The sequence below is a fragment of the Lepidochelys kempii genome, chromosome 9 (genome assembly GCF_965140285.1).
Source record: "Lepidochelys kempii isolate rLepKem1 chromosome 9, rLepKem1.hap1, whole genome shotgun sequence".
Lineage (NCBI taxonomy): Eukaryota > Metazoa > Chordata > Testudines > Cheloniidae > Lepidochelys > Lepidochelys kempii.
In genome coordinates this window covers 88,409,986-88,435,393 of record NC_136388.1, presented here as the reverse complement: position 1 = coordinate 88,435,393, position 25,408 = coordinate 88,409,986, and the positions used below count along the sequence as shown (strand labels likewise).

At 43.2% G+C, this 25,408-nt stretch overlaps 1 protein-coding gene across 5 annotated transcripts in view; it reads left to right on the top strand.

Annotated features, from left to right (window-relative positions):
- Positions 1 to 25,408, top strand: part of GRIA3 (glutamate ionotropic receptor AMPA type subunit 3) — a 223,961-nt gene that overhangs the window by 88,470 nt on the left and 110,083 nt on the right. For all 5 annotated transcript variants that reach the window (XM_073361295.2, XM_073361293.2, XM_073361296.2 and 2 more), the window contains exon 5: positions 24,096 to 24,149. In XM_073361295.2, coding sequence (XP_073217396.2) covers positions 24,096 to 24,149 — 54 coding nt within the window. The remainder of the gene's footprint in view (positions 1 to 24,095; positions 24,150 to 25,408) is intronic.

Below are 25,408 nucleotides of genomic sequence, written 5' to 3'. Positions count from 1 at the left end.
CAACCAAATTCTCTCCTTAATTAGTTTCCTAGGCAACCATTATCAAGACAACTCTGTTGAACCATCTGCAGGGAGAGGAAGGAAACATAATATAAAAAAAATCATAGAAGTGTAGGACTGGAAAAAACCTCAAGAGATCATCTAGTCAGCCCCCTGTGCTGCGGCAGGATCAAGCATACCCAGACCCTCCCTCACAGATGTTTGTCTAAGCCTGTTTTTAAAAACCTCCAGTGATGGGGATCCCTCAACATCCCTTGGAAGCCTGTTCCTGTGCTTAACTATCCTTATAGTTCAAAAGTTTTTCCTAATATCTAACCTAAGTTAACTCTCCCTTGCTGCAGATTAAACTGACTACTTTTTATTCTGTCTTCAGTGGACGTGGAGAACAATCAATCACCATCCTTTTTAATAATAGCCCTTCATGTATTTGTACACTGTTATCAAGTCCTCCTCAGTCTTCTATTCTCAAGACCAAAAATGTTCACTTTTTCTTAACCTTTCCTCTGGATTCTCTTCAATTTGTCCACAGCTTTCTTAAAGTTGGGCTCCCAGAACTGGACACAGTCATCAAGCTGGGTGCCGAGTAGAGTGGGACAATTACATAGTTGACTTTCATAAGACACTCTTGTTAATACACCCCAGAATGACATTAGCCATATTAGAATAGGAATAGTATAATACTCCTGTGCAAACGGACAATACATATAACCAGTGACAGCATAATAGTGCTGGTATGCTTGTGATCTCATTTGTGAATGGGAAGACTCAAAGAGTCAATAGGCGCAAAGCTGCACAAGAACTTACGTCTTTCCTCAGTGCTGACCAAGCCAGAACTAATTGCACTACAGCTGTGCAAAGTGTCAGATAGGGTGGGAACAGGCACCTGCAGTGCTGTTCAAAGTCCAACCTACATCTTGTGTGAGTTTCCTGGAACATTATAACAGCACAGTGTAAATCATAAGGCCTTCAGGGAGGTCTTTCAGTTGACTTCAAAGGGCTTTGGATCAGGCACCGAAGCAGTTAAGTACTATCCCATTGCAAACCAATAATCCTTAGGTTTCAGAGTAACAGCCATGTTAGTCTGTATTCGCTAATAACATCAGCCACACTATCAGAGGCTCGTTCACCTGCACATCCACCAATGTGATATATGCCATCATGTGCCAGCAATGCCCCTCTGCCATGTACATTGGTCAAACTGGACAGTCTCTACGTAAAAGAATAAATGGACACAAATCAGATGTCAAGAATTATAACGTTCATAAACCAGTCGGAGAACACTTCAATCTCTCTGGTCACGCAATCACAGACATGAAGGTCGCTATCTTAAAACAAAAAAACTTCAAATCCAGACTCCAGCGAGAAACTGCTGAATTGGAATTCATTTGCAAATTGGATACTATTAATTTAGGCTTAAATAGAGACTGGGAGTGACTAAGTCATTATGCAAGGTAGCCTATTTCCCCTTGTTTTTTCCTACCCTCCCCCCCCCCCCCCCCAAGACGTTCTGGTTAAACTTGGATTTAAACTTGGAGAGTGGTCGGTTTGGATGAGCTATTGCCAGCAGGAGAGTGAATTTGTGTGTGTGTGTGTGTGTGTCCCGGAAAAAAGTGGGGGGGTGAGAAAGCCTGGATTTGTGCTGGACATGGCCCACCTTGATTATCATGCACATTGTAGGGAGAGTGGTCACTTTGGATAAGCTATTACCAGCAGGAGAGTGAGTTTGTGTGTATGGTTTTTGGAGGGGGGTGAGGGGGTGAGAGAACCTGGATTTGTGCAGGAAATGGCCCACCTTGATTATCATACACATTGTGAAGAGAGTTGTCACTTTGGATGGGCTATTACCAGCAGGAGAGTGAATTTGTGTGTGGGGGGGTGGAGGGTGAGAAAACCTGGATTTGTGCTGGAAATGGCCCAATTTGATGATCACTTTAAATAAGCTATTACCAGCAGGACAGTGGGGTGGGAGGAGGTATTGTTTCATGATCTCTGTGTGTATATGATGTCTGCTGCAGTTTCCACAGTATGCATCTGATGAAGTGAGCTGTAGCTCACAAAAGCTCATGCTCAAATAAATTGGTTAGTCTCTAAGGTGCCACAAGTACTCCTTTTCTTTTTGCAATAATCCTTAGTCTATCTACGTTTATCTCCTTTGAGCATGAGTCTCTTCTCACTTGCCGCAGTTTTACACCAGTGGATTCCATTAGCTTCATTGGTGTGGCTCCTTGTTTATACTGGTTTAAGCAAGAAGAGAACCAGACCCTTTACATCCTCACCTAAACGTTCCCCCTGTTCATGCAAGTTCTGCGGACAAGACCGTGTGACTAGTCGATTGCTCTGCAACCAGCTTGCTTAACAAATTTTGAGAATGAAAATGACGCAACACTTTAAAAGGAAATTATATACTACCTGAGGAAAAATAGGCCCATATTGTTACATGCATGACCCATTTTGTCAGGATGTGTAAGCATGTTTAAATATTTACTGTTGGAATTTGGTTCCACCAAAATATAACAATGAACAAAAATATTAACAATATACAACACACAATCCCTAAAAAATACCCAGCATTTCTTATCTCCTGGGCAATTGCTAGTAAAGTTAAAGTTGTGAAAGAAAAACATGGCTGTAACTCTTACTACCTCATATGAGTAAAAATGGCTACACTGTAGCGTAGAAGTCTAACAAAAATGAATTAAATCTTCATAATTTCTCCTGGTTCGGGTTTTATGCATAATGGAACCCAGTTATACAAAGAACTCAGATACTGCAGCACTCTGTTTATAGTGAAGCACAATGAACCTCTCAACTGTTTCAGTGCATTGAAATGAGCAAATCGTATTTAATTCCCGTTGTTGTTAATCTCTGTAGTGAAGTTCTATGAAAAAACCCTGGCTTCCCTCTCAGAGATTGCAATGTATTTTTTTTTTTATTTCATAAGATCTAAAAAAAAGTAAATGTTAAAAGGAAGAAAGGATGGCTGTGGCTCAGTATTTTCCAGTCTCCTTGGAGGCAATTCTCTACAGTACAAACTCCTTTTTAAAAGATTCTTATGTGAGCATTGGGACTAAATTACTGCGACACTTCTGGGTTATATCCAAATAATAGTCTGGAGTAAGGCTGACATGGTTTCTGAATGCAGTAATGCTTTATATAAGCAGAGTGCTCTGTTTTCAAGGACTCTAGTTCAAATCTTAGAGCCACGGCTATGATTACAGTGATTGCTGTGAAATACTGATGGGATGCAAAAGAATTTTAGAGTTAATCTCCCAACAATAGGAAGATAGCATGCAATGAAGAGGGGGAAATAAATTAGATGTACATCTCTTCGGTATTTTATCTCTCTCCTGAAATGATTCTGTGTGTATGTGGACGCGCTAGGGACATTTCCCTGTACAGACAATTGACTTTAAACATATGACTCAAACATTTTGGATAAACTTCTCATCATACTTACAGCAATATAAAACAGCTGGAATCTTTAGGAAATTTTCAAAATGGAGTTATTTTAAATCTATCAGAGTTCTGCAGAGAAGGCTTTAAAGGGTGTGAATAGTACGGTACCAAAACCAACGGATTCCTCCTTGAAGTAGTCCATGTTTGAGAATGATTTCTGTTAATGATCATTTTTAATTAAGTGATTTGTGCCATCCTTTAAATGGAAAACTGAAATTTTAGTGAAGTTACACCAGTGTCAGAGTGAGGCAAGTGCGGGGGAGAATTAGCTCCCTTAAGCTTTGAATATACTGCAACATATGGGAACTGGGCTTAAAGTAGCCAAGACTGCCGTGCTCACTGTTACCAAGAATGGGCAGTGGCAGTGGTCCTTCTCTTTGGGCAGTGCATGACAAAGCCTTTGTGTAGCACAATAGCCATGGTTAGTACAATCAACTTCCTCTTCAGCAGAATGTTGCATTGTGTGGGGTTAAAGATAAGTACCTGCAGTGTGACTGTTTTCAGGGATTCTTTGGGGTTTGCAATGCATATTACCATCTCACCAAGCGATGAATCGGTTTCACCACGTATCAAAACTTCAGGGTGAGACTGGAAAGTAGTGGCATGCTTTAGTTCAATGAGACTTCTGCTGCACAAAGTCTAATAGGGCTAAATTCCACCTCTGTTCCACAGATATGAAGGTAAACTTCTAAATTGTCCATGTCCCAGTCTTTCAATCTCTCTTTGTAGACCATGCCCTGTAACTCTCAGGCCAGATTCTGCCGTTGTCCATATCAAAGCATCTCACAAACTTTAGTGTGTTCATCCTCCCAACACCCTGTGAGGTACGATAGTACCATTATCCCCATTTTACAGACAGGGAACTGAGGCTCAGAGAAACTAAGTGACTTGCCCATGGTCACGTAGGAAGTCTGTGGCTGAGCAGGGAATTCAGTCCTCCGAGTCTCAGGCTAGCACCCTTAACCAATGGACCGTCCACTCGTCTCTGGGCCAATAAAGGTTGTAACTGAGCAGGAGAGCTAGTGAGTAAGGGAGGCAGCATCGATGAACAAACGTCCTCTGCTAAGCCGTAGTGTTCTGTCAGCCTTCAAAATGAAGAATAAAACAGTTATGGCGAACAAGCTAAATAACATAGGGCTGTTTGAAATTTCCCCAGCCACTATCCTGGGCTGTGCTTTTCTGTAGGCTCGAGCTCTGCGTGAAATTTTAAGTTTGACTTTTGAGACTGCGAGGTTACAGAGGACTGAGAACACATGAGAATCTCTGGGAAAATTTCAAAAGGGAGTGGGTTTCCAGTCTATTAGAATTCTCCAAAGAAGGATCTAATCAGCCTAAGGAGCACCTAGGAAATTAAAGCGTGTCCTCCTTCCTGAAATAGTCCATGTTTGAGAATAACTGCTGAGAACGAGAGTGTTTAATTAAGGGATTTACACCCTAGTTGAAATGGAAAATTCAATGTAGGCGTAACTGTGGAGTTGCCAGAGCACCTCCATAATACAACTGGAATTTTATTTAATTCATTATTCACTCTTGTAAAGTTAAAGAGGAATTCACCATTTTAATAAAAGGATAGTAAAACGCACATACAGTAGCTACAGTATGCTTGCTCCTGTCTTTAGTGGAATCCCCCGTGGGAGTAAGGTTCTACTCTTGCGAATCGCTTTGCAGGATAAGGGACAAAGATGTCTCTCCAACAAGTACTATGTGCCTGCCTTTTTGTTTATCCTTTCTGTTTCCTAGTAAGGCGTTGTCATACATTGTAACAAACTTCTGCTTCTGATCTTGGTTTGACTGGAATGCTTTGAGTGGTGGAGAGTAGTTGCTGTTTTTGATTGATTTTTGGCATCAAGGTATTTGTTCAGAAGGACATAGCCTGTGGAGATAGATGCAGTGCTGAGAGGTACAACTCTATTATTTTCTGTTCTCATCTGTCTAGACAAAGAAAAGGTCTTGATTTAAAGGAGAGGTGGTTTAATGAATTTTGCTTGGCTTGATGAGTAAACTATTGCGATTTGAATGTCAGTTACTATGGGTTGTAAATCTTTCCATCTCAATGTCCTCAAGATCCTGAGGCTTTTGAGGTAGCACGTGTCCTTTAACAATAAGAATACCTCCAGTTTGGGTAAACAAGTTATACTGTTAACTCCCCAAAAAGAAGGAAGTGGAACATAAACAGGTTTTGAGAGACTGTTTTAGAGCACAATAAATTCCTTACACACATCACATCAAATTGTAAGAAAATGGGGAAGAATAGTGTGCCCTCAAAACCTATGTGTTGGATTGTGATTTTTTTTTAAAAAGCACCAAGTATAAATATATATCTAGATAGTAAATGCACCTTCCATTGCATGGCCTTCAGTCAGGAAACACTGACTCATTTACAGAGAGAGGAACTATTAGTAGGAAAGAATGGAGGGGGAAAAGCAATAGTGCTTTCATATGTTCCTTGTACTTACCTGAGACGACCATAATGCATAGCCATCGCCTAACTGGGAGATGAAAGATTTTTTTATTCTTGCTGCAAAAGTGAGGCAGCAGATGCGAGCAGGCAAAATTCATAGACACATGAGGATATGGATGAATGAGTGCATGGATTTTTATGCTACTTTCTGCCACCTCATTTACTGTATGAAAATACAAAATCTGGCAATTGGGACAGGGCGGAGCTACATTTGTGACACTCCATAGAGGAAACTAAATCAGTGAAACAATGGATGGATTATACTCATCCATATAAGCAGTTATTTTTCATCTGTGTCAAAAGATACGTTTGGAATCACCATTTAAATATTTTAATACAGTCTTCATTGAATATTTAACTCAAGTATAATGGAGTACTACTCACTAATACAAACTGAAAATATTGTTTACCTTATTTAACTATATCAGAATCCCTGGGGGCTAGATTCTGCTCCCCATTAACACTGGTGTAGGGTAATAAATTGCCTGCAGTGTTGGGATCACTATCTGACTCCGTGTATGAGAGAACAGAATACATGATTGAAGCTGCTTCTGTGGAATGTGGAGGGGGTTTCATTTTAGTGAAATCAAAGGCATGTCACATATCACCTTTTCAGTTGTGACCTGTCATTGCCAGCTGTGGCATGCCTTTCATTGCCACAAAATGCTGCAACCCTGTACTGCTTTCTTTTGGAAATTAACCTTGTGGTGACAGTGAACATGGAGCTACAGAAAGACCAACACAGGCCTTATATGATACTGGCCAATTGGCAAAAATTGAAATTGTGGGGATATTTGATCAGAGGTAATTTAGCATGGAATAAATATTCAGAGCACTTGATGCGACCTTGATTTTGCCACCAAAATGTATTTGTGCTTCAGATAATGTTGGGGGAATGGGTACTGCAATTTCAAGTAATGAAATGATGCCGGTGAGGTAACAAAGTGGCTCCTTCTGCATTTGATAGAAGTAAGCACTGATTCCTGGTTTGATAGTTAAATCATTTTCACCTCAAGGGAAGAAGTTTCCCATTTTACAAGGGCTTTTCATCTTCTGCACTCTTCTCGCTTGTCGTACCACTAGTTGGATGCTGAGAAGTGACCTATGCAAAATAAATTGAATAATATATTAAATAAAGATTATACCTTGGATGTCACATACTGTTCCCCTAGATTGTTTGCCCTTTGTATGTATGATAATGATGTAGAAAATTAATAGATCTCTCTTAAGATTAGACTGTCCACTGCAGAAGATGAAACACAGACGGCTCTTGCAAAGCATCAGCAGCAGGCAGATAAAAACATGGTGGCGTAAGTGGCCATTTTTCAGCTTGAGAAGGGCTTTTTCAGTTGCCCCTTTTCTTCAGCCTTAGACACTCAGCTAGGTAAGGCACACTGCTGATGACCTCAAGACAACCTGAACGTTTGATCTCACACACTGGGACTTGGTTCAGAGGACCTCGATTGCAGCTTGTATTGAAGTAATAAAGTGAATCATTATCTCAGTAGTCGCTGCAGTCCTCTTTTCTCTGATAAAAGGTCCTGAAGCCCAGAGAGGAATAATTCCATGCCTTAGACCCCATTGGTGTTGTCTCACAAGCCACAACTCCCCAACCAGTCAATCCAGTACCAGGTAGGATCAACTTCATATATGGGGCACTGTGGCCGGATAGATTACCCCATCACCAGGGGTCAGGTTGCATGGGACAAATAAGGGGTTATGGCTCAAGTGGCTAGAGTAGATAGGGCTCTCCTAGCAGGGCAGCATGGCCTAGCGGCCAGAGTCCTTGGGGCTGCCCTAGGTCTCTGGGCAACATGACCTAGCAGCCAGAGTCCTTGAGCAGCACCCACATCCTGTAATGGGTGTACGGTAGGGTAGGGTGACCCAGGCCCACCCTTCTCCACCAGGTCCTGACCCGTGGTCCTGTGAAACCAGTCGTCAGTGATTCAGTTGGGTTTCCTATTTTAACAGTCACGTTCCTTGGGTCACTTCCTGTCCTTGGTTCCTGCTCTGTCAGTTCTCTCTGTCAGTCAGCCTTTCAGCTCACTCCCATCCTCTGGCGTCAGCAGGGATTCTGTTGTCGATCCCACTGGTTTGGCCTCCATGGTCCGCAGCTCCAGCTAGTCCCTGGCAGGAACCTGCAGCTCACATCTGCCCTCCCTCTCCTCCAGCCCAAACTGAGCAGGCCACTCCCTTTTATATCTGTCTCCATGTTGAGCATGCCCAGCAGGGGTGAGGGGGCATGGTTTCTTTGGCCCACAGTGTGAGGTTAACCCCAACTGGGTCAGTGTGAGGTAGATACACCCCATCACAGACATACTGTACCTATAGTCATTTCACACCCAAAATTCTTCCACCACAAGCAATACAAACCAGCATGCACCCAAACCAAGATCTGAGCTTTAACAAAGGCAATTAAGACAACCAACATCTCTAAGAAAAGACTCAGTCTTAACAAGCTGAGATGTAATAAACATGATCTCACTTATGTCCAGAGTATGCTCTAAGTCTTGCCAGACTCAGTAGCTATAGGACTCTCCCTAACATCTCAAGCTGTTTTCAGCCCTCTTGAAGAATGATGTGGTCCCCTCCCTTTAGCATGCCTATAAATATTAATATCCTACCAGATGATCACTGTGGAAAGCTCCAAAGGAAGGGGGAGAAAAACCCTAGTCAGCCCCGGTGGAGAAAATTCTCCTGTATCACAAATATGTCACTCAGATTCCAGCCTGAGTATATGAATGAGGCTCAGTCCATTTGGGGCCAATAGATTGTTTCTGTACCATATACTCTCTTAGCCAGACCTGAGGAGAAAAGAGTAGGGTTGGGTGCCCTATAGCTTATTTGGTTTATTGACCTGCTGTATGTGGAGTCAGGTGTAAAATCAGCTGTACTGTTCAAACAGAACTGCCAGACTTAGAGATCACTGCTGAGTGCATTTAATGTGACATCTGATGTGGCTGAGGATCCCTGCCACCTCAAGGTTGGCAGCTTGCCATCCTGTGGAAAATTTGGCCCATATTATTTGTTTGTTTTGCTGTTGAAAAACATCATACCATACCAGACAGCTGCAGCGGCACAGGAGCCAGCAAACAGAGCTGTAAACAGGGGAGTTTGAGTGGGAGTTCTGTTGGAGGAGAAGGTATTTGTGTTTGGTTTTGTAGTGGTAGTATTTGTATGTGGAGAGGCTTGTAGGGGTTTTGTGCTGGGAGAGAAGCTGAGCCCTGATTACGGGGCGGGGCTTCTCTGACTAGGGGTCCTATAAAGGTTTGTAAGGGGAGTTTGTATTTTGGTGCTTGTTTGGGGTTTGTTTTTCCTGTGGGTGGTGGTGTTCTGGTGTGGTTTGTGTTTCCCAGATTAACAGGATTTAGGTGGGAAGGATACAGAGGCAGCAGTGGGAGTGACCCGTCATGGAAGACACAATGAAGATGACTGGATGTGGAAGCTGCGGTATGTACATGATCCTGGAGGGGGTACCTGGTAAGAGTTTTGTCTGCGTGAAATGCCGTCTGATAGAGCTGATGGAGGAAAAGATCTGAGGTTTGGAAATGCAGGTGGAAAGTCTGGTTGAGTTTAGGAGGGGGTTTGAGCAGATTATGGAGCAAAGACATGAGCTATCTGAAGGGAAAAAGCTCAGACTTGCAGATGGAAGCAGGACTGAGGAATTCTGAGGGGAGACTGCTGGGTGAGGAAATTGGTCAGTGGAAGCATGTGACTAAAAGAACCAGGCAGAGGAAAAGACGGGCTAGTGAAGGAGAAATAGAGCTCAAGAACAGGTTTGCAGAGTTGAAAAATGAAGAAGGGGCTCAGCAGGTAGTCACTGAAGGTGGAAGGGCAAGAAGAAGAGAAGAGCAGCTAGCCCTATAAGAAAAGGGGAAGAGTCAATGGAGCCTATACCAAATATGAGCCCCAGGAGGATACAGGATGGTTTGAAGAGGATTACAAGGGAGAATAGGAATGGAAAGAACTTGCAGCCAGAGGGAACAGGGGATAGACTGGAGAATAGCACTGTCACCAGGAAAAGGCAGGTCTATGTGATCGGGGACTCTTTACTGAGAATAGACAGGCCTGTAACCAGAGCTGATCCAGAGAATAGAAGGGTATGCTGTCTTCCAGGTGCTAAGATACGGGATGTAGACCTGAGGTTGAAAAGGATCCTAAAGGGAGCAGGAAAGAATCCCCTAATTGTCCTTCATTTGGGAACAAATGATACAGCTAGATTCTCACTGGAAAGTATTAAGGGAGACTATGGTAGGCTGGGGAAGACGCTTAAGGAAATCGCGGCTCAGGTAATCTTTAGTGGGATTCTGCCTGTTCCTAGAGAAGGGCAACAAAGGTGTGACAAGATTATGACTATCAATAGAGGGCTCAGGCAGTGGTGCTAGAAGGCGGGCTTTGGGATGTATGGCCACTGGGAGGCATTCATGGACAAAGGACAGTTCTCTCGGGATGGACTTCATCTGAGTAGGGAAGGAAATAGACTTCTAGGACGGAGGCTGGCACAACTGATTAAGAGAGCTTTAAACTAGGAATCTGGGGGAGATGGTTCGGAGATGTCCAGGTAATCTCCATGCCAAATTTTAGCATTGAGAGGGAAGAAAACAAAGTAAGAAAGGATACAGCTGTAGGTAGGAGAATGTATATAAGGAGGAAGGGCAGTGTGGATACCAGTCTAATAGGTTCTACTGGCTGTAGAATGACCGTGCCTAATAGAGTACAGAATGTGAGTGAGGCCAAACAGCAAAAATGAAGATGTTTGTGCACCAATGCGAGGAGCCTGGGTAACAAAATGGAGGAACTAGAGCTACTGGTGCAGGAAGTGAAACCAGATATTACAGGGAGAACAGAACCATGGTGGAATAGTCGTCACGGCTGGGCTACAGGTATTGAAGGGGATGTGCTGTTTAGGAAAGACCGAAATAAAGGTAAAGGTGGTGGAGTAGCGTTGTATATCAATGATGAGGTAAAATATAAAGAAATAAGAAGCGATGGAATGGATAAGACAGAGTCCATCTGGGCAAAAATTACATTGGGGAACAAAACTATTAGAGCCTCCCCTGGGATAGTGCTTGGGGTGTGCTATAGACCGCCGGGATCTACTTTGGATATGGATAGAGCCCTCTTTAATGTTTTTAAGGAAGTAAATACTAATGGAAACTGCATGATCATGGGAGACTTTAACTTCCCAGATATAGACTGGAGGACGAGTGCTAGTAGTAATAATAGGGCTCAGATTTTCCTAGATGCGATAGCTGATGGATTCCTTCATCAAGTAGTTGCTGAACCGACTAGAGGGGATGCCATTTTAGATTTGGTTTTGGTGAGTAGTGAGGACCTCATAGAAGAAATGGTTGTAGGGGATAATCTTGGTTCAAGGGATCATGAGCTAATTCAGTTCAAACTGAATGGAAGGATTAACAAAAATAAATCTGCAACAAGGGTTTTTGATTTCAAAAGGGCTGACTTTCAAAAATTAAGGAAATTAGTTAGGGAAATGGATTGGACTGAAGAACTTATGGATCTAAAGTCAGAGGAGGCCTGTGATTACTTTAAATCAAAGCTGCAGAAGCTATCGGAAGCCTGCATCCCAAGAAAGGGGAAAAAATTCATAGGCAGGAGTTGTAGACCAAGCTGGATAAGCAAGCATCTCAGAGGTGATTAAGAAAAAGCAGAAAACATACAGCGAGTGGAAGATGGGAGGGATCAGCAAGGAAAGCTACCTTATTGAGGTCAGAACATGTAGGGATAAAGTGAGACAGGCTAAAAGTCAAGTAGAGATGGACCTTGCAAAGGGAATTAAAACCAATAGTAAAACATTCTATAGCCATATAAATAAGAAGAAAACAAAGAAAGAAGAAGTGGGACCGCTAAACACTGAGGATGGAGTGGAGGTCAAGAATAATCTAGGAATGGCCCAATATCTAAACAAATACTTTGCCTCCGTCTTTAATGAGGATCTTAGGGATAATGGTAGCATGACAAATGGGAATGAGGATATGGAGGTATAGCTGAGGAAGAAGTGAAACTCAAACAGCTTAATGGGACTAAATCAGCGGGCCCAGATAATCTTCATCCAAGAATATTAAAGGAATTGGCATCCGAAATTGCAAGCCCATTAGCAAGAATTTTTAACGAACCTGTAAACTCAGGGGTTCTGCCGTATGATTGGAGAATTGCTAACATCATTCCTATTTTTAAGAAAGGAAAAAAAGTGATCCGGGTAACTACAGGCCTGTTAGTTTGACATCTGTAGTATGCAAGGTCTTGGAAAAAATTTTGAAGGAGAAAGTAGTTAAGGACACTGAAGTCAATGGTAAATGGGACAAAATACAACATGGTTTTACAAAAGATAGATTGTGCCAAACCAACCTGATCTCCTTCTTTGAGAAAGTAACAGATTTTTTAGACAAAGGAAACGCAGTGGATCTAATTTACCTAGATTTCAGTTAGGCGTTTGATATGCTGCCACATGGGGAATTATTAGTTAAATTGGAAAAGATGGGAATCAATATGAAAATTGAAAGGTGGATAAGGAATTGGTTAAAGGGGAGACTACAACGGGTCCTACTGAAAGGTGAACTGTCAGGCTGGAGGTAGGTTACCAGTGGAGTTCCTCAAGGATCAGTTTTGGGACCAATCTTATTTAATCTTTTTATTACTGACCTCGGCACAAAAAGTGGGAGTGTGCTAAATAAAGTTTGCGGATAATACAAAGCTGGGAGGTATTGCCAATTTAGAGAAGGACTGGGATATCATACAGGAGGATCTGGATGACCTTGTAAACTGGAGTAATAGTAATAGGATGAAATTTAATAGTGAGAAGTGTAAGGTTATGCATTTAGGGATTAATAACAAGAATTTAGTTATAAGCTGGGGACACATCAATTAGAAGTAACAGAGGAGGAGAAGGACCTTGGAGTATTGGTTGATCATAGGATGACTATGAGCCTCCAATATGATATGGCCGTGAAAAAAGCTAATGCGGACTTGGGATGCATCAGGAGAGGAATTTCCAGTAGAGATAAGGAGGTTTTAGTACCATTACACAAGGCACTGGTGAGACCTCACCTGGAATACTGTGTGCAGTTCTGGTCTCCCATGTTTAAGAAGGATGAATTCAAACTGGAACAGGTACAGAGAAGGGCTACTAGGATGATCCGAGGAATGGAAAACTTGTCTTATGAAAGGAGACTCAAGGAGCTTGGCTTGTTTAGCCTAACTAAAAGAAGGTTGAGGGGAGATATGTTTGCTCTCTATAAATATATCAGAGGGATAAATACCGGAGAGGGAGAGGAATTATTTAAGCTCAGTACCAATGTGGACACAAGAATAAATGGATATAAACTGGTCATTGGGAAGTTTAGACTTGAAATTAGATGAAGGTTTCTAACCATCAGAGGAGTGAAGTTTTGGAATAGCCTTCCAAGGGAAGCAGTGGGGGCAAAAGATCTATCTAGCCGTAAGATTAAACTCGATAAGTTCATGAAGGAGATGGTATGATGGGATAACATGATTTTGGTAATTAAATATTCATGGTAAATAGGTCCAATGGCCTGTGATGGGATGTTAGATGGGGTGGGATCTGAGTTACTACAGAGAATTCTTTCTTGTGTATCTGGCTGGTGAATCTTGCCCATATGCTCAGGGTTTAGCTGGTCGCCATATTTGGAGTCGGGAAGTAATTTTCCTCCATAACATGGCTGGACCACCTCTAGGAGAGAAAGGAGGGCTCGTGCCTATGTAAAAGTTTTTGACCATTGCTATAATTTCCTCCAGCTCAACAGCAAAAAAATTATCGCCTCCTCTTATGGGGCATTCGCCTTCTGAAATAAAAACAAAACAGTGATATTTAGCTTTTAAAAAATATTTAAAATAAGTAACACTGATTGGTCCCCCTCACCTATGCCACTCCTGCCTGCCTCTCCATATTTTCCTCTTTTCTCTCCATTCCCTCCAGGCCACTTTTGCTTCTTACTCCAGGTTCTGTGGTTTCCCTCTGTCCCCTATTTCCTTAGCTCTGCCCCACTGTTTATGTTCACCTCCTCCCTCTACTTCCTCACTACTCTGGTTTCTCACCAGGTCCATGCCACGCCAGCTGTTTCTCTTCTGTTCCATCTACTCTACCACAGTTTAAGGACACACTCCTCACACATACCCTTCCCTACCTGACAATTCACTGGTCTCCCAGTCATTGATTTTCTCCTCCCACCAGCTCCAACCCTGAATCCTCAGGAAGAAAATGAATAGGTTAATAGTTAACCTATTGTCTGGACCAAATCATAAGTAATTTTAAAACTGAGTCAAAGGGTATGTCTACACTATGAAATTAGGTCGAATTTATAGAAGTCTTTTTTTAGAAATCATTTTTATATAGTCGATTGTGTGTGTCCCCACACAAAATGCTCTAAGTGCATTAAGTGAATTAACTTGGCAGAGTGCTTCCACAGTACCAAGGCTAGCATCAACTTCCAGAGCGTTGCACTGTGGGTAGCTGTCCCACAGTTCCCGCAGTCTCCGCCGCCCATTGGAATTCTGGGTTGAGATCCCAATGCCTAATGGGGCAAAAACATTAGGGTGGTTTGTGGGTGGTTCTGGGTACATGTTGCCAGGCCCTCCCTCCCTCCGTGAAAGCAATGGCAGACAATCGTTTCACACCTTTTTTCCTGGGTTACCTGTGCAGACACCATACCACGGCAGGCCTGGAGCCCGCTCAGTTCACTGTCACCGTACGCCTCCTGGGTGCTGGCAGACATGGTGCTGCTTTGCTACACAGCAGCAGCTCATTGCCTTGTGGCAGCAGACGGTGCAATAGGCCTGATAACGATCGTCATCATGTCCTAGGTGCTCTTGGCCGCGTCGGTGAGGTAGGTCAGGAGCGCCTGGGCAGACATGGACGCAGGGACATAAATAGGAGTGACTCGACCAGGTCATTCTCTTTAGTCCTCCTGGCAGTCGTATCGCACCATCTTCTGGCAAGCAGCCAGGAGATGAGGATGGCTAGTAGTCCTATTGCATCAACTTCTGCCGAGCAGCCAGGAGATGAGGATGGCTAGCAGTCCTACTGCACCGTCTGCTGCCAGCCTAAGATGTAAAAGATAGATGGAGTGGATCAAAACAAGAAATAGACCAGATTTGTTTTATATTCATTTGCTACCCCCCCCCTCCGTGAAATCAATGGCCAACAATCATTTCAGTGAGGTCTGTCAGGGGCACCTTGAAAAGTTTAATGGAGATTCAGTCCTGCCTGGAATACCAGGGGGAGGGATAGCTCAGTGGGTTGAGCATTAGCCTGCTAAACCCAGGGTTTTGAGTTCAGTCCTTGAGGGTGACATTCTGTATAACAGTTGTTTTTGTTTCTTCTTGATGTAAAGCTACCCCTTTGTTGATTTTAATTCCCTGTACGCCAACCCTGTAAACATTGTCATCAGTCGCCCCTCCCTCCGTCAGAGCAATGGCAGACAATCGTTCTGCACCTTTTTTCCGTGCAGACTCCATACCATGGCAAGCATGGAGCTTGCTCAGATCACTTCGGCAATTAGGAGCACATTAAACACCACGCGCATTATCCAGCAGTATATGCAGCACCAGAACCTGCCAAAGTGAAACCGGGCGAGTAGGTGACGTCAGCACGGTGACGAGAGTGATGAGGACACGGACACAGACTTCTCTCAAAGCATGGGCCCTGGCAATGCGGGCATCATGGTGCTAATAGGGCAGGTTCATGTGGTGGAACACCGATTCTGGGCCCGGGAAACAAGTACAGATGGGTGGGACTGCATAGTGTTGCAGGTCTAGGACGATTCCCAGTGGCTGCGAAACTTTCACATGCATATGGGCACTTTCATGGAACTTTGTGACTTGCTTTCCCCTGCCCTGAAGCACCAGAAAACCAAGATGAGAGCAGCCCTCACAGTTGAAAAGCGAGTGGCAATAGCCCTGTGAAAGCTTGCAACACCAGACAGCTACCAGTCAGTCGGGAATCAATTTGGACTGGGCAAATCTACTGTGGGGGCTGCTGTGATCAAGTAGCCAACGCAACCAAAGATCTGCTGATATCAAGGGTAGTGACCCTGCGAAATGTGCAGGTCATAGTGGATGGCTTTGCTGCAATGGGATTCCCTAACTGTGGTGGGGCCATAGACAGAACCCATATCCCTATCTTGGCACCAGAGCACTAAGCCAGCAAGTACATAAACCGCAAGGGGTACTTTTCAATAGTGCTGCAAGCACTGGTGGATTACAAGGGACATTTCACCAACATCAACGTGGGATGGCCGGGAAAGGTACATGACACTCGCATCTTCAGGAACTCTAGTCTGTTTCAAAAGATGCAGGAAAGGACTTTCTTCCCAGACCAGAAAATAACGTTGGGGATGTTGAAATGCCTATAGTTATCCTTGGGGACCCAGCCTACCCCTTAATGCCATGGCTTATGAAGCCATACACAGGCAGCCTGGATAGTAGTCAGGAGCTGTTCTGAGCAAGTGCAGAATGGTGGTGGTAGAATGTGTATTTGGATGTTTAAAAGCGCGCTGGCGCAGTTTACTGACTTGCTTAGACCTCAGCAAAACCAGTATTCCCATTGTTATTACTGCTTGCTGTGTGCTCCACAATAGCTGTGAGTAAGGGGGAGACGTTTATTGTGGGGTGGAAGGTTGAGGCAAATCGTGTGGCTGCTGGTTATGTGCAGCCAGACACCAGGGCAGTTAGAAGAGCACAGGAGCGCGTGCTGCACATCAGAGAAGCATTTTCATGGCTGACCTGGCTACGGTGTGAAAGTTCTGTTTGTTTCTCCTTGATGACCCCTCCCCCACTTGGTTCACTCTACTTCCCTGTAAGCTAACCACCCTACCCTCGCCCCTTCAATCACCGCTTGCAGAGGCAATAAATTCATTGTTGCTTCACATTCATGAATTCTTTATTAATTCATCACACAAATAGGGGGATAACTGCTAAGGTAGCCTGGGAGAGGTGGGGGAGGATGGAAGGACAAGGCCACACTGCACTTTAAAACTTAAAAAATTTAAAATTTATTGAATTGCTTGGGCAATCCTCTGGGGTGGAGTGGCTGGGTGGCCAGAGGGCCCCCCTCCCACGGTCTTGGGCATCTGGGTGAGGAGGCTATGGAACTTGGGGAGGAGAGCGGGACTGTAGCAGTGGTCTGTGCTCCAGCTGCCTTTCCTGCAGCTCAACCATATGCTGGAGCATATTAGTTTGATCCTCTAGCAGCCTCAGCATTGAATCCTGCCTCCTCTCATCACGCTGCCGCCACCTTTCAGCTTCAGCCCTCTCTTCAGCCCACCACCTCTCCTCGCATTCATGTTGTGCTTTCCAGCACTCTGACATTGTCTGCCTCCACGCATTCATCTGTGCTCTGTCAGTGTGGGAGGACAGCATGAGGTCAGAGAACATTTCATCGTGACTGCGTTTTTTTCGCCTTCTAATCTTCACTAGCCTTTGGGAAGGAGAAGATACTGTGATCCTTGAAACACATGCAGCTGGTGGAGGAAAAAAAAGGGACAGTGGTATTTTAAAAGACACATTTTATAGAACAATGGGTACACTCTTTCACGGTAAACCTTGCTGTTAACATTACAGACTTAGCACATATGCTTTTGTTCCAAGGTTGCATTTTGCCTCCAGCCAGCGCGTGGCTAGCCTCTCCCTCCTCCCCCTTCCCCGTGGCTAACAGTGGGGAACATTTCTGTTTAGCCACAAGCAAACAGCCCAGCAGAAACGGGCACCTCTGAATGTCCCCTTAAGAAAAGCACCCTATGTCAACCAGGTGACCATGAATGATATCACTCTCCTGAGGATAACACAGAGAGAGAAAGAATGGATGTTGTTTGAACGTCAGCAAACATACGCGGCAATGCTTTGTTCTGCAATGATTCCCGACTACATGCTACTGGCCTGGCATGGTAAAGTGTCCTACCATGGACGGAATAAGGCTGCCCTCCCCAGAAACCTTTTGCAAAGGCTTTGGGAGTACATCCAGGAGAGCTTTATGGAGATGTCCCTGGAGGATTTCTGCTTCATCCCCAGACACATTAACAGACTTTTCCAGTAGCTGTACTGGCCTCGAATGCCAGGGCAAATTAATCATTAAACACGCTTGCTTTTAAACCATGTATACTATTTAAAAAGTTACACTCACCAGAGGTCCCTTCTCCACCTGGCGGGTCCGGGAGGCAGCCTTCGGTGGGTTCAGGGGCTACTGGCTCCAGGTCTAGGGTGAGAAACAGTTTCTGGCTGTTGGGAAAACCAGTTTCTCTGCTTGCTTGCTGTGAGCTATCTTCAACCTCCTCCTCCTCATGTTCCTCGTCCCCAAAACCTGCTTCCGTGTTGCCTCCCACTCCATTGACGGAGTCAAAGCACAGGGTTGGGGTAGTAGTGGCTGATCCCCCTAAAATGGCATGCAGCTCATCATAGAAACGGCATGTTTGGGACTCTGACCCGGAGCAGCCGTTCGCCTCTCTGGTTTTCTGGTAGGCTTGCCTCAGCTCCTTAAGTTTCATGCGGCACTGCTTCAGGTCCCTGTTATGGCCTCTGTCCTTCATGCCCCTGGAGTTTTTGACAAATGTTTTGGCATTTTGAAAACTGGAACAGAGTTCTGATAGCACGAATTCATCTCCCCATACAGCGATCAGATCCCATACCTCCGTTTGGTCCATGCTGGAACTGTTTTGCGATTCTGGGACTCCATCATGGTCACCTCTGCTGATGAGCTCTGCACTCACCTGCAGCTTGCCACGCTGGCCAAACAGGAAATGAGATTCAAAATTTCGCGGGCCTTTTCCTGTCTTCCTGGCCAGTGCATCTGAGTTGAGAGTGCTGTCCAGAGCCGTCACAATGGAGCGCTCACAATGGAGTGCTCTGGGATAGCTCCCGGAGGCCAATACCATCGAATTGCGTCCACACTACCCCAAATTTGACCCAGCAAGGCCGATTTCAGTGCTAATCCCCTTGTCACGGGTGGAGTAAAGAAATCGATTTTAAGAGCCATTTAAGTCGAAAAAAAGGGCTTCATTGTGTGGATGGGTGCAGGGTTAAATCGATTTAACGCTGTTAAATTCAACCTCAACTGCTAGTGTCAACCAGGCCCAAGAGTAAGAGAGTCAGTTTCAGACTAACACAAAAAATGACATTGCTGCCCCCATCTTCTTCTTGCACTCCCAGATGTGCATACCATGATAGTGACAATTTGAGAGAGATGTTCTTTCTGAGAACAAACACTGACCTTCCTCAGAATCCTCCCCATATTGTTCCAGTTCAACTCATTCCCAAGAGAGGCCTGTAAAGGTCAGCTCTGGGTGTGAACTTCCCTGTAGTAAGGGGATTTCAGCTCCACTATTCCCATTTAGTTCCATATCTCTAAATAATACCTTTGTTGCACAAAATGATCTGTTCGTGCTGAAACGCACGAAGCTGCGTTGTATATCACATTCCGTCTAGACAGGACGTATTGTACTGTCTGAAGAGCACCACCTGCCTGAAAAAGAAATCAGGGCTTTTTGGTGCGTTTTTTCTTTGGAACTATGCTACTCTCTCAAACCTAGTTGATTTGTGTAGCCACTTAATCATAAGAGCATGCTTTTTTCATCATTATTGTTAGAGAAATGCCAAGTGGTTTTGTAGCAATTCAACATGGAACAAATACAGCAAATTTAGCTAATCTCTGTATTCAGCCTTGGAAAATTGCACTGGAAATTTACTGGCCCAGATACAACCTCTACTTGCCTGCTTGTTACCATGGTGATTGATAATAATTATAACCAAATAGTGTTTTATGTACCCATTCAAAAAAAAGTATTCACCCCAGGCAAGTGAATGACTAGCAACTTGCAAGGCAGATGTAATCACTCAAAAATGGTACATAATCCAAGACTCCACTCAGCATAAACAGCATCAGATCCTGCCCAGTAGCTTGAGATGTTTATTCTAAAGCCAAGGACATTTTAATTAGGACACTTTTAGGTTTTTGTGCTTATTAACTGGTGACATATTTTAAGGGTTAATTATAAAAAACAAACCTCTGTTGTTACAGTATGTTAAACCTGACATAGTCTTTCTACCTACAAGATAAAATTAGGTAGGATCAGAATTTTGAATTATTCATGACTTTTTCTAACCAATTTTTCCTCCTCTCCTCCTCCTTTGTTCAGTATCAAATCTTCTTTGCGTTCCTTTCACTCAAGATGAAAGCATTATTAAGTCTAGGAAGTGAAACATCCCAAAGACATGTAGTTCAGTGAAATCCTTGTCCTGTAATCCTAACATTCTATTCAGTGCCAGTATTCAATATCCTCCTTCCTATATAAGCGCCACAATATATCAGCAGTTGATGAGATTTATTTGTTATACTCCTGCTTTCCTTCTTCATGAAAACCTTAATCCATTCTTTTACTCCCTTAGGAGCCACACTGATGTGGGTGATTGGTTCTGCTATGCTTGCTAATCCAGCAACTCTTCTCTTCATTCAAATTGCTGTAATGTTTGCCGAGGGGATATGCTTGTTTAGGGTTAGGCTAGCACATGTGCCGAGTTTTAAAAGCATTATTAATATCTAATTATAATCTGACATGCTTGGGTAATGTCTGAATATAAATATTAGCAGGGTTTCTTCTGGAAACTGCTTTGTAAACTAATGCTTGAATTAAGCAGTTTGGCCGTTTTTTAGGGCAATCGGAATTATTTCTGGCAATTAATGGAGACAGGCTACTCGACTAGATGGACCTCGGGTCTGCCGGCTGGGAGAAAGGGAAGTGCAGTGGGGAAGGGGCTGATGGGACTTGTAGTGCCCTGCTTTGCAGCGCCATCATCCTATGTTTCCTAGTTGCTACATTCCTGTTGACTTCACTGGAAGCCCCGTGCATGAGTTCAAGGGAAAAATATGGCTTTTAGTGCCATGGTGTTGTCTCTTCAGAAATATACACATTTCTAGTCAGAAAAAAGAAAGCCTCAATTATTACTGAGACTAAAAGGTCAAAAGAATGTTGCTCTTGGTTTACAAGTGTAAAATCCTTTGCCTCTAACCTTTCAAAAGTAAATCACCTCTGTTAATGTAAAATTCAAAATACAGAGAATTTAGTATGCAAATAGCATGTATGCCAAATGCATCTAAGGGGAGCATGCATATTTCCATAGAAAACAAATGTGAGTGCAGAAAAGCAAATGTTTTCTACCAATAGAGCGTATACACAGTTCTCAAGAGGATCTGTCTAGCAATTTATTTTCAAATTGTTGGAAGTATGCAAATTCCTCAGAATTAAACGTGAAGTTAAAAGAAATGGCTTCTATTAAGGACAAGGCAGTCCAAAGAGGCAACTGGGAATTTAATAATTCAATCAAGTATTGTAACCAGCCCAGCAGTATATCTAAAGGCATCGACTCAAATGTCCGTTGAGCTTATCAAGGAGATAAGTGGCATTTTTGGAAAGATGTCTTCTAGAGTGTTGCATTTGGATCCTTTATCTGTCATTCATACAGAAGCCGGAGAGTTGTGATAATGTGGCATGCGGGATAGTTCCATTTAACAGCTGAGTCTACTCTGAAAAGGGTATGTTTAAAAGTGGCACCTTCTTACTCAACAGAGCTGCTCCCTGTGTGTAGTCAGTGCTACAGCTGATTTGTATAGCAACAAATATAAGTGGTGACTACTTGTTACTCCTGTTAGCACAACAAAACTAAAGGAGAGTGAGCTTGAATCTATCCTGTCTCATGCATAACCAGCGGGATGAACTCACTTGTAATTTCAGGATCAAATCCTTCCTGAAGACTATAGGGTTGCACTGCTGTGGCTGAGGTTATAATCTGAAGACAATGGGATTGCAGAGATGGAATTGCAAAGTTACAATCTGACCTGCACAATTTTTATTACTGGTGATTCCACATGGGCGTAGGTGCTGGAATAGGGGTGCTGCCACAAAAGTGGTTTCCATTATATCCTATGCTTACAGTTTGGTTCAATGGCTCTCAGTACCCCCACTATAAAAATTGTTTCAGCACCTCTGAACATGGAGAGTGCTTTTCTTCCTTTCTCGGCATGCGCCAAGTGGTATCAGGGCTGGCTTGTGCGTCTGGCTTGCCAGACAGGGGTAGGACCTAGTAACCCTCCTTTTTTCCCTACATATCACAACCCTTCAGCTTATGGTGCATTTCCTATTGTTTTCTTGTGTACCACACTGTCTGCCAAACTGCTCCACTTGCACATAGGGGTGCCTGCATGGGGCTTTTTTATCTGGCTGCATCCTCTTTGTCCCCTGTGCATCACCAGAATTCAGACCTAGACATACAGGGCCAGTTCTCGCCTTGTCTTTGCTTGCACAACTGCAGTGGGAGTTGGGGGTTCTCAGCACCTCTGAAAATTGGGCCACCTTTACTTAGGTGATTAAATATAACCTTAGGAGCCTAACTGTAGGCACCCAATGTTGCAATGTCAGGACCAGCTTTCCCAAAGACACGTAGACATGTAGCAGGAAGCCCCTCGGTTTGATTTGTGCCCTGCTGTGGTATAATTGTGATAGTGACATTTTAATCAGCACAAAGTCAGCTGATGGATTGTTTCACGTATCCCTAATGTTCTCCACAAACGAGGAGCAAAGTAAACAGTAGCCAACTAAAAAGTGTGTCAGGAAATAGAGTGTTACCTATTTACTGAGCAGATATAATTAAGCGGATACCAAAGTTTGACAGGGGAGATGCTATGAAAGCCAAGGTGATTTTGCCAGAGTTAGGATTCCCCATTGCACTCTGGGTGTGCTTGGCTCTCGTTTATGGTGGTAGGGCTTTGCCCTTGCGTGTTCCCCTGGTGAAAGAGAGAATCTTAAGCCTCACTGGCAAAACTCAGCTGTTGCAGCATCTCAAACCACTCTGCCCATGAGCTCCTGGGGGCCTTCTTTGGCTGCATGGCTTTCCCTTCCCCCTTTGCCAGTCTTTGCTTTTCTCCTCTGTTTCCCTTCCTGATTGTAACTGATGCTGAGCATTGATAATGATGGTGGCAAAACTTCCTTACCTTACCTCTCTCACACCTGCGTTCCCCTTTCCCACAAATAAGGTACCAAGTTTGTCACTTTATAACAACTGCAGAGGTTCCAGACTACCAGCAGCAGCTTGCTGTTGTCTGAGAACAGAGTGGGTATAGTACAGGCAAGGGAAATATGAACATGCTCACCTTTTACTCACAGAAATGACTGCACTGAAAAAACGCACAACCAGGATCTTTGTATGACTAGTGGTCACTCAAACAGCAGATGGCAAATATTGTTCCTGTCTAGTCTAGCAAGAAATAACACCAAGAAATCTAATAAAATGAAGCTGGCTGAAATCAGGTGGAGAAGAACAGTTGTTTGATAAAATTTTCCTATGACAATTTTTTTCTTTGAAGAAGTGAAATAATTCATTCTAAGACTGGAATCCATAAATAACTGCTGGTTAAAAAATTATTTCCCATGTTCAGTCAGCAATGTACTTATCCATTTATGATACATTTGTCTGTGCTACCGTTAAGCCTCTGGAGGCCATTGGTCCAATTCTGCTTTCCTTATTTCTGACAGTTCCTACTGACCATTTTGAACTGGACTCCTCAGTGGCTACACAGGCCACATGATCCTACTGTGGCCTCATCTCTTCTTGAGCTCTCAATTATATTCTGTCTAGTAACCTGCTGGTTCTGCAATTCCCATCTGCTCTGCACCCCACTTGGTCAGAGAATTCCTACCTCTCCCCAGTTAGCTGCTTGGATGCAGGGGTTAGTGGAGATGAAGGGGAGATTGATGATAGAGACAGAGCTGGTTGGAGGACTTTCACATAAGGGCCTCACAAAAGCTTCAGGTAGCCACGAGCTAGGTCCCAGTTGCACGAATTATTAATAAACCAAGTAGTGGGCATAGGGGTGACTAGATAGCAAGTGTGAAAAATCGGGACTGGGGTGGGAGGCAATAGGTGCCTAAAAAGACAAAACCCTGAATATTGGGACTGTCCCTATAAAATCAGGACATCTGGTCACCCTAAGTGGACCCAATTCAGCCTCCAATGAAGACAATGAGATTTTGCCATTAATTTGAATGGAAGTGGGTCCTGTGTTCCTAAAATGTTCATGGTTTTTGGTTTTTTCCTTATGCTTGTTGAGACTCATTCTCTTACATTAAGTGATACATGTTGTTTCTTCTACACACAGGTTGTAATCCTTGGTAAACATTCCAGAGGTTATCACTACATGCTAGCTAACCTGGTAAGAACTTTTTCATCAGCAGAAGTATAACTAAGTTTTAGAGGGTAATATATTCTATTTAGGTTGTGTCAGCTTTAATCAGCTAAGAAGGTAATGCATGAAGGAGTGCCTGGATTTTGAGAAATGACTTCAGTAAATACTAGAACTGGTATGTAATAGTAATTTCTACTCAATTACACAGTCTTTGTTTTGTCTAAGAAGTTCATATCCTTTACTAATTTAAAAATAACAATTCAATTATATGTTCTCCACTAATTTATATCTCTTAAATAACTCACTAGATAATACTAATCTTCTGTATAACAGATTTTAAATTTAAACACTATAAAAATAATTACATTTTATTTGTACATAATACAAGTGATATAAAGAACCAAATTAAAATTTGTAATTCCATCTAGTAAAGTAGCCAGGCTATTTAACAACTTATCGGCTTTATATAGGTAGAACCTCATTGCAGAGTTAGTACTTTATACATATTCATTGACCAGGCAGAGGACGGTATATTTTTATCCATATTAAAAATCCACTTCTCCACACTCTATAACTGACTTTTCAGATATTTCTTTGATATTTTTGAAAAGCCATCAGCTATACATGCTGTAGAAAAGGGTTATAATGTAGTTGATCCTGCAGAAAGAGTCATTTTTAGCTTCTGTGTGTGGAAAATGTTCTTCTAAAGTCATATCACACTTTCTAGTTAGTAATCCTACTTTGTAGAAGAGTCTTTATAATGATTTTTTCTGTGTATGATTAAAGCAGGTTAGATGAATTTTAAAATGCCATTTTCATTATAAATACTGTGCGGCTTTAAAATGTGTCATTGTGCATTATGGAACTGATCCTATTCACACTGACTACAGTGTACATTGCATAAACCAAAAAACAGTGGGCTTAAATTGCTACTACCTTGTGCCACGCATAGCCTTTACACTTCTGCAAGGTGACTGCAAACGCTACCCAATCAACTTGCTTTCTATATCCACTTTGCGCAGGAGTAAATGACAATATGAGGCATAGGGCAGTGGAGACTCAGGCCCACAAGGCTTGAAAGTGAAACATTAAGGTAAATATTGTGATAATTAACACTGCACTGTCTGGTGTGAGAATCATGCTTTGCCACAACACAGCAGTGAGAACAACAAGGGGCATCAAGGAGCCTCTGAGTCACAGAGCTTCTTGGCACTCTCTCGTAAAAAAGGGGGACTGTTAAGCATTTCCTGCTCTGCTGGCTGGTGCAAAGGAGGTATTGGAGCCAG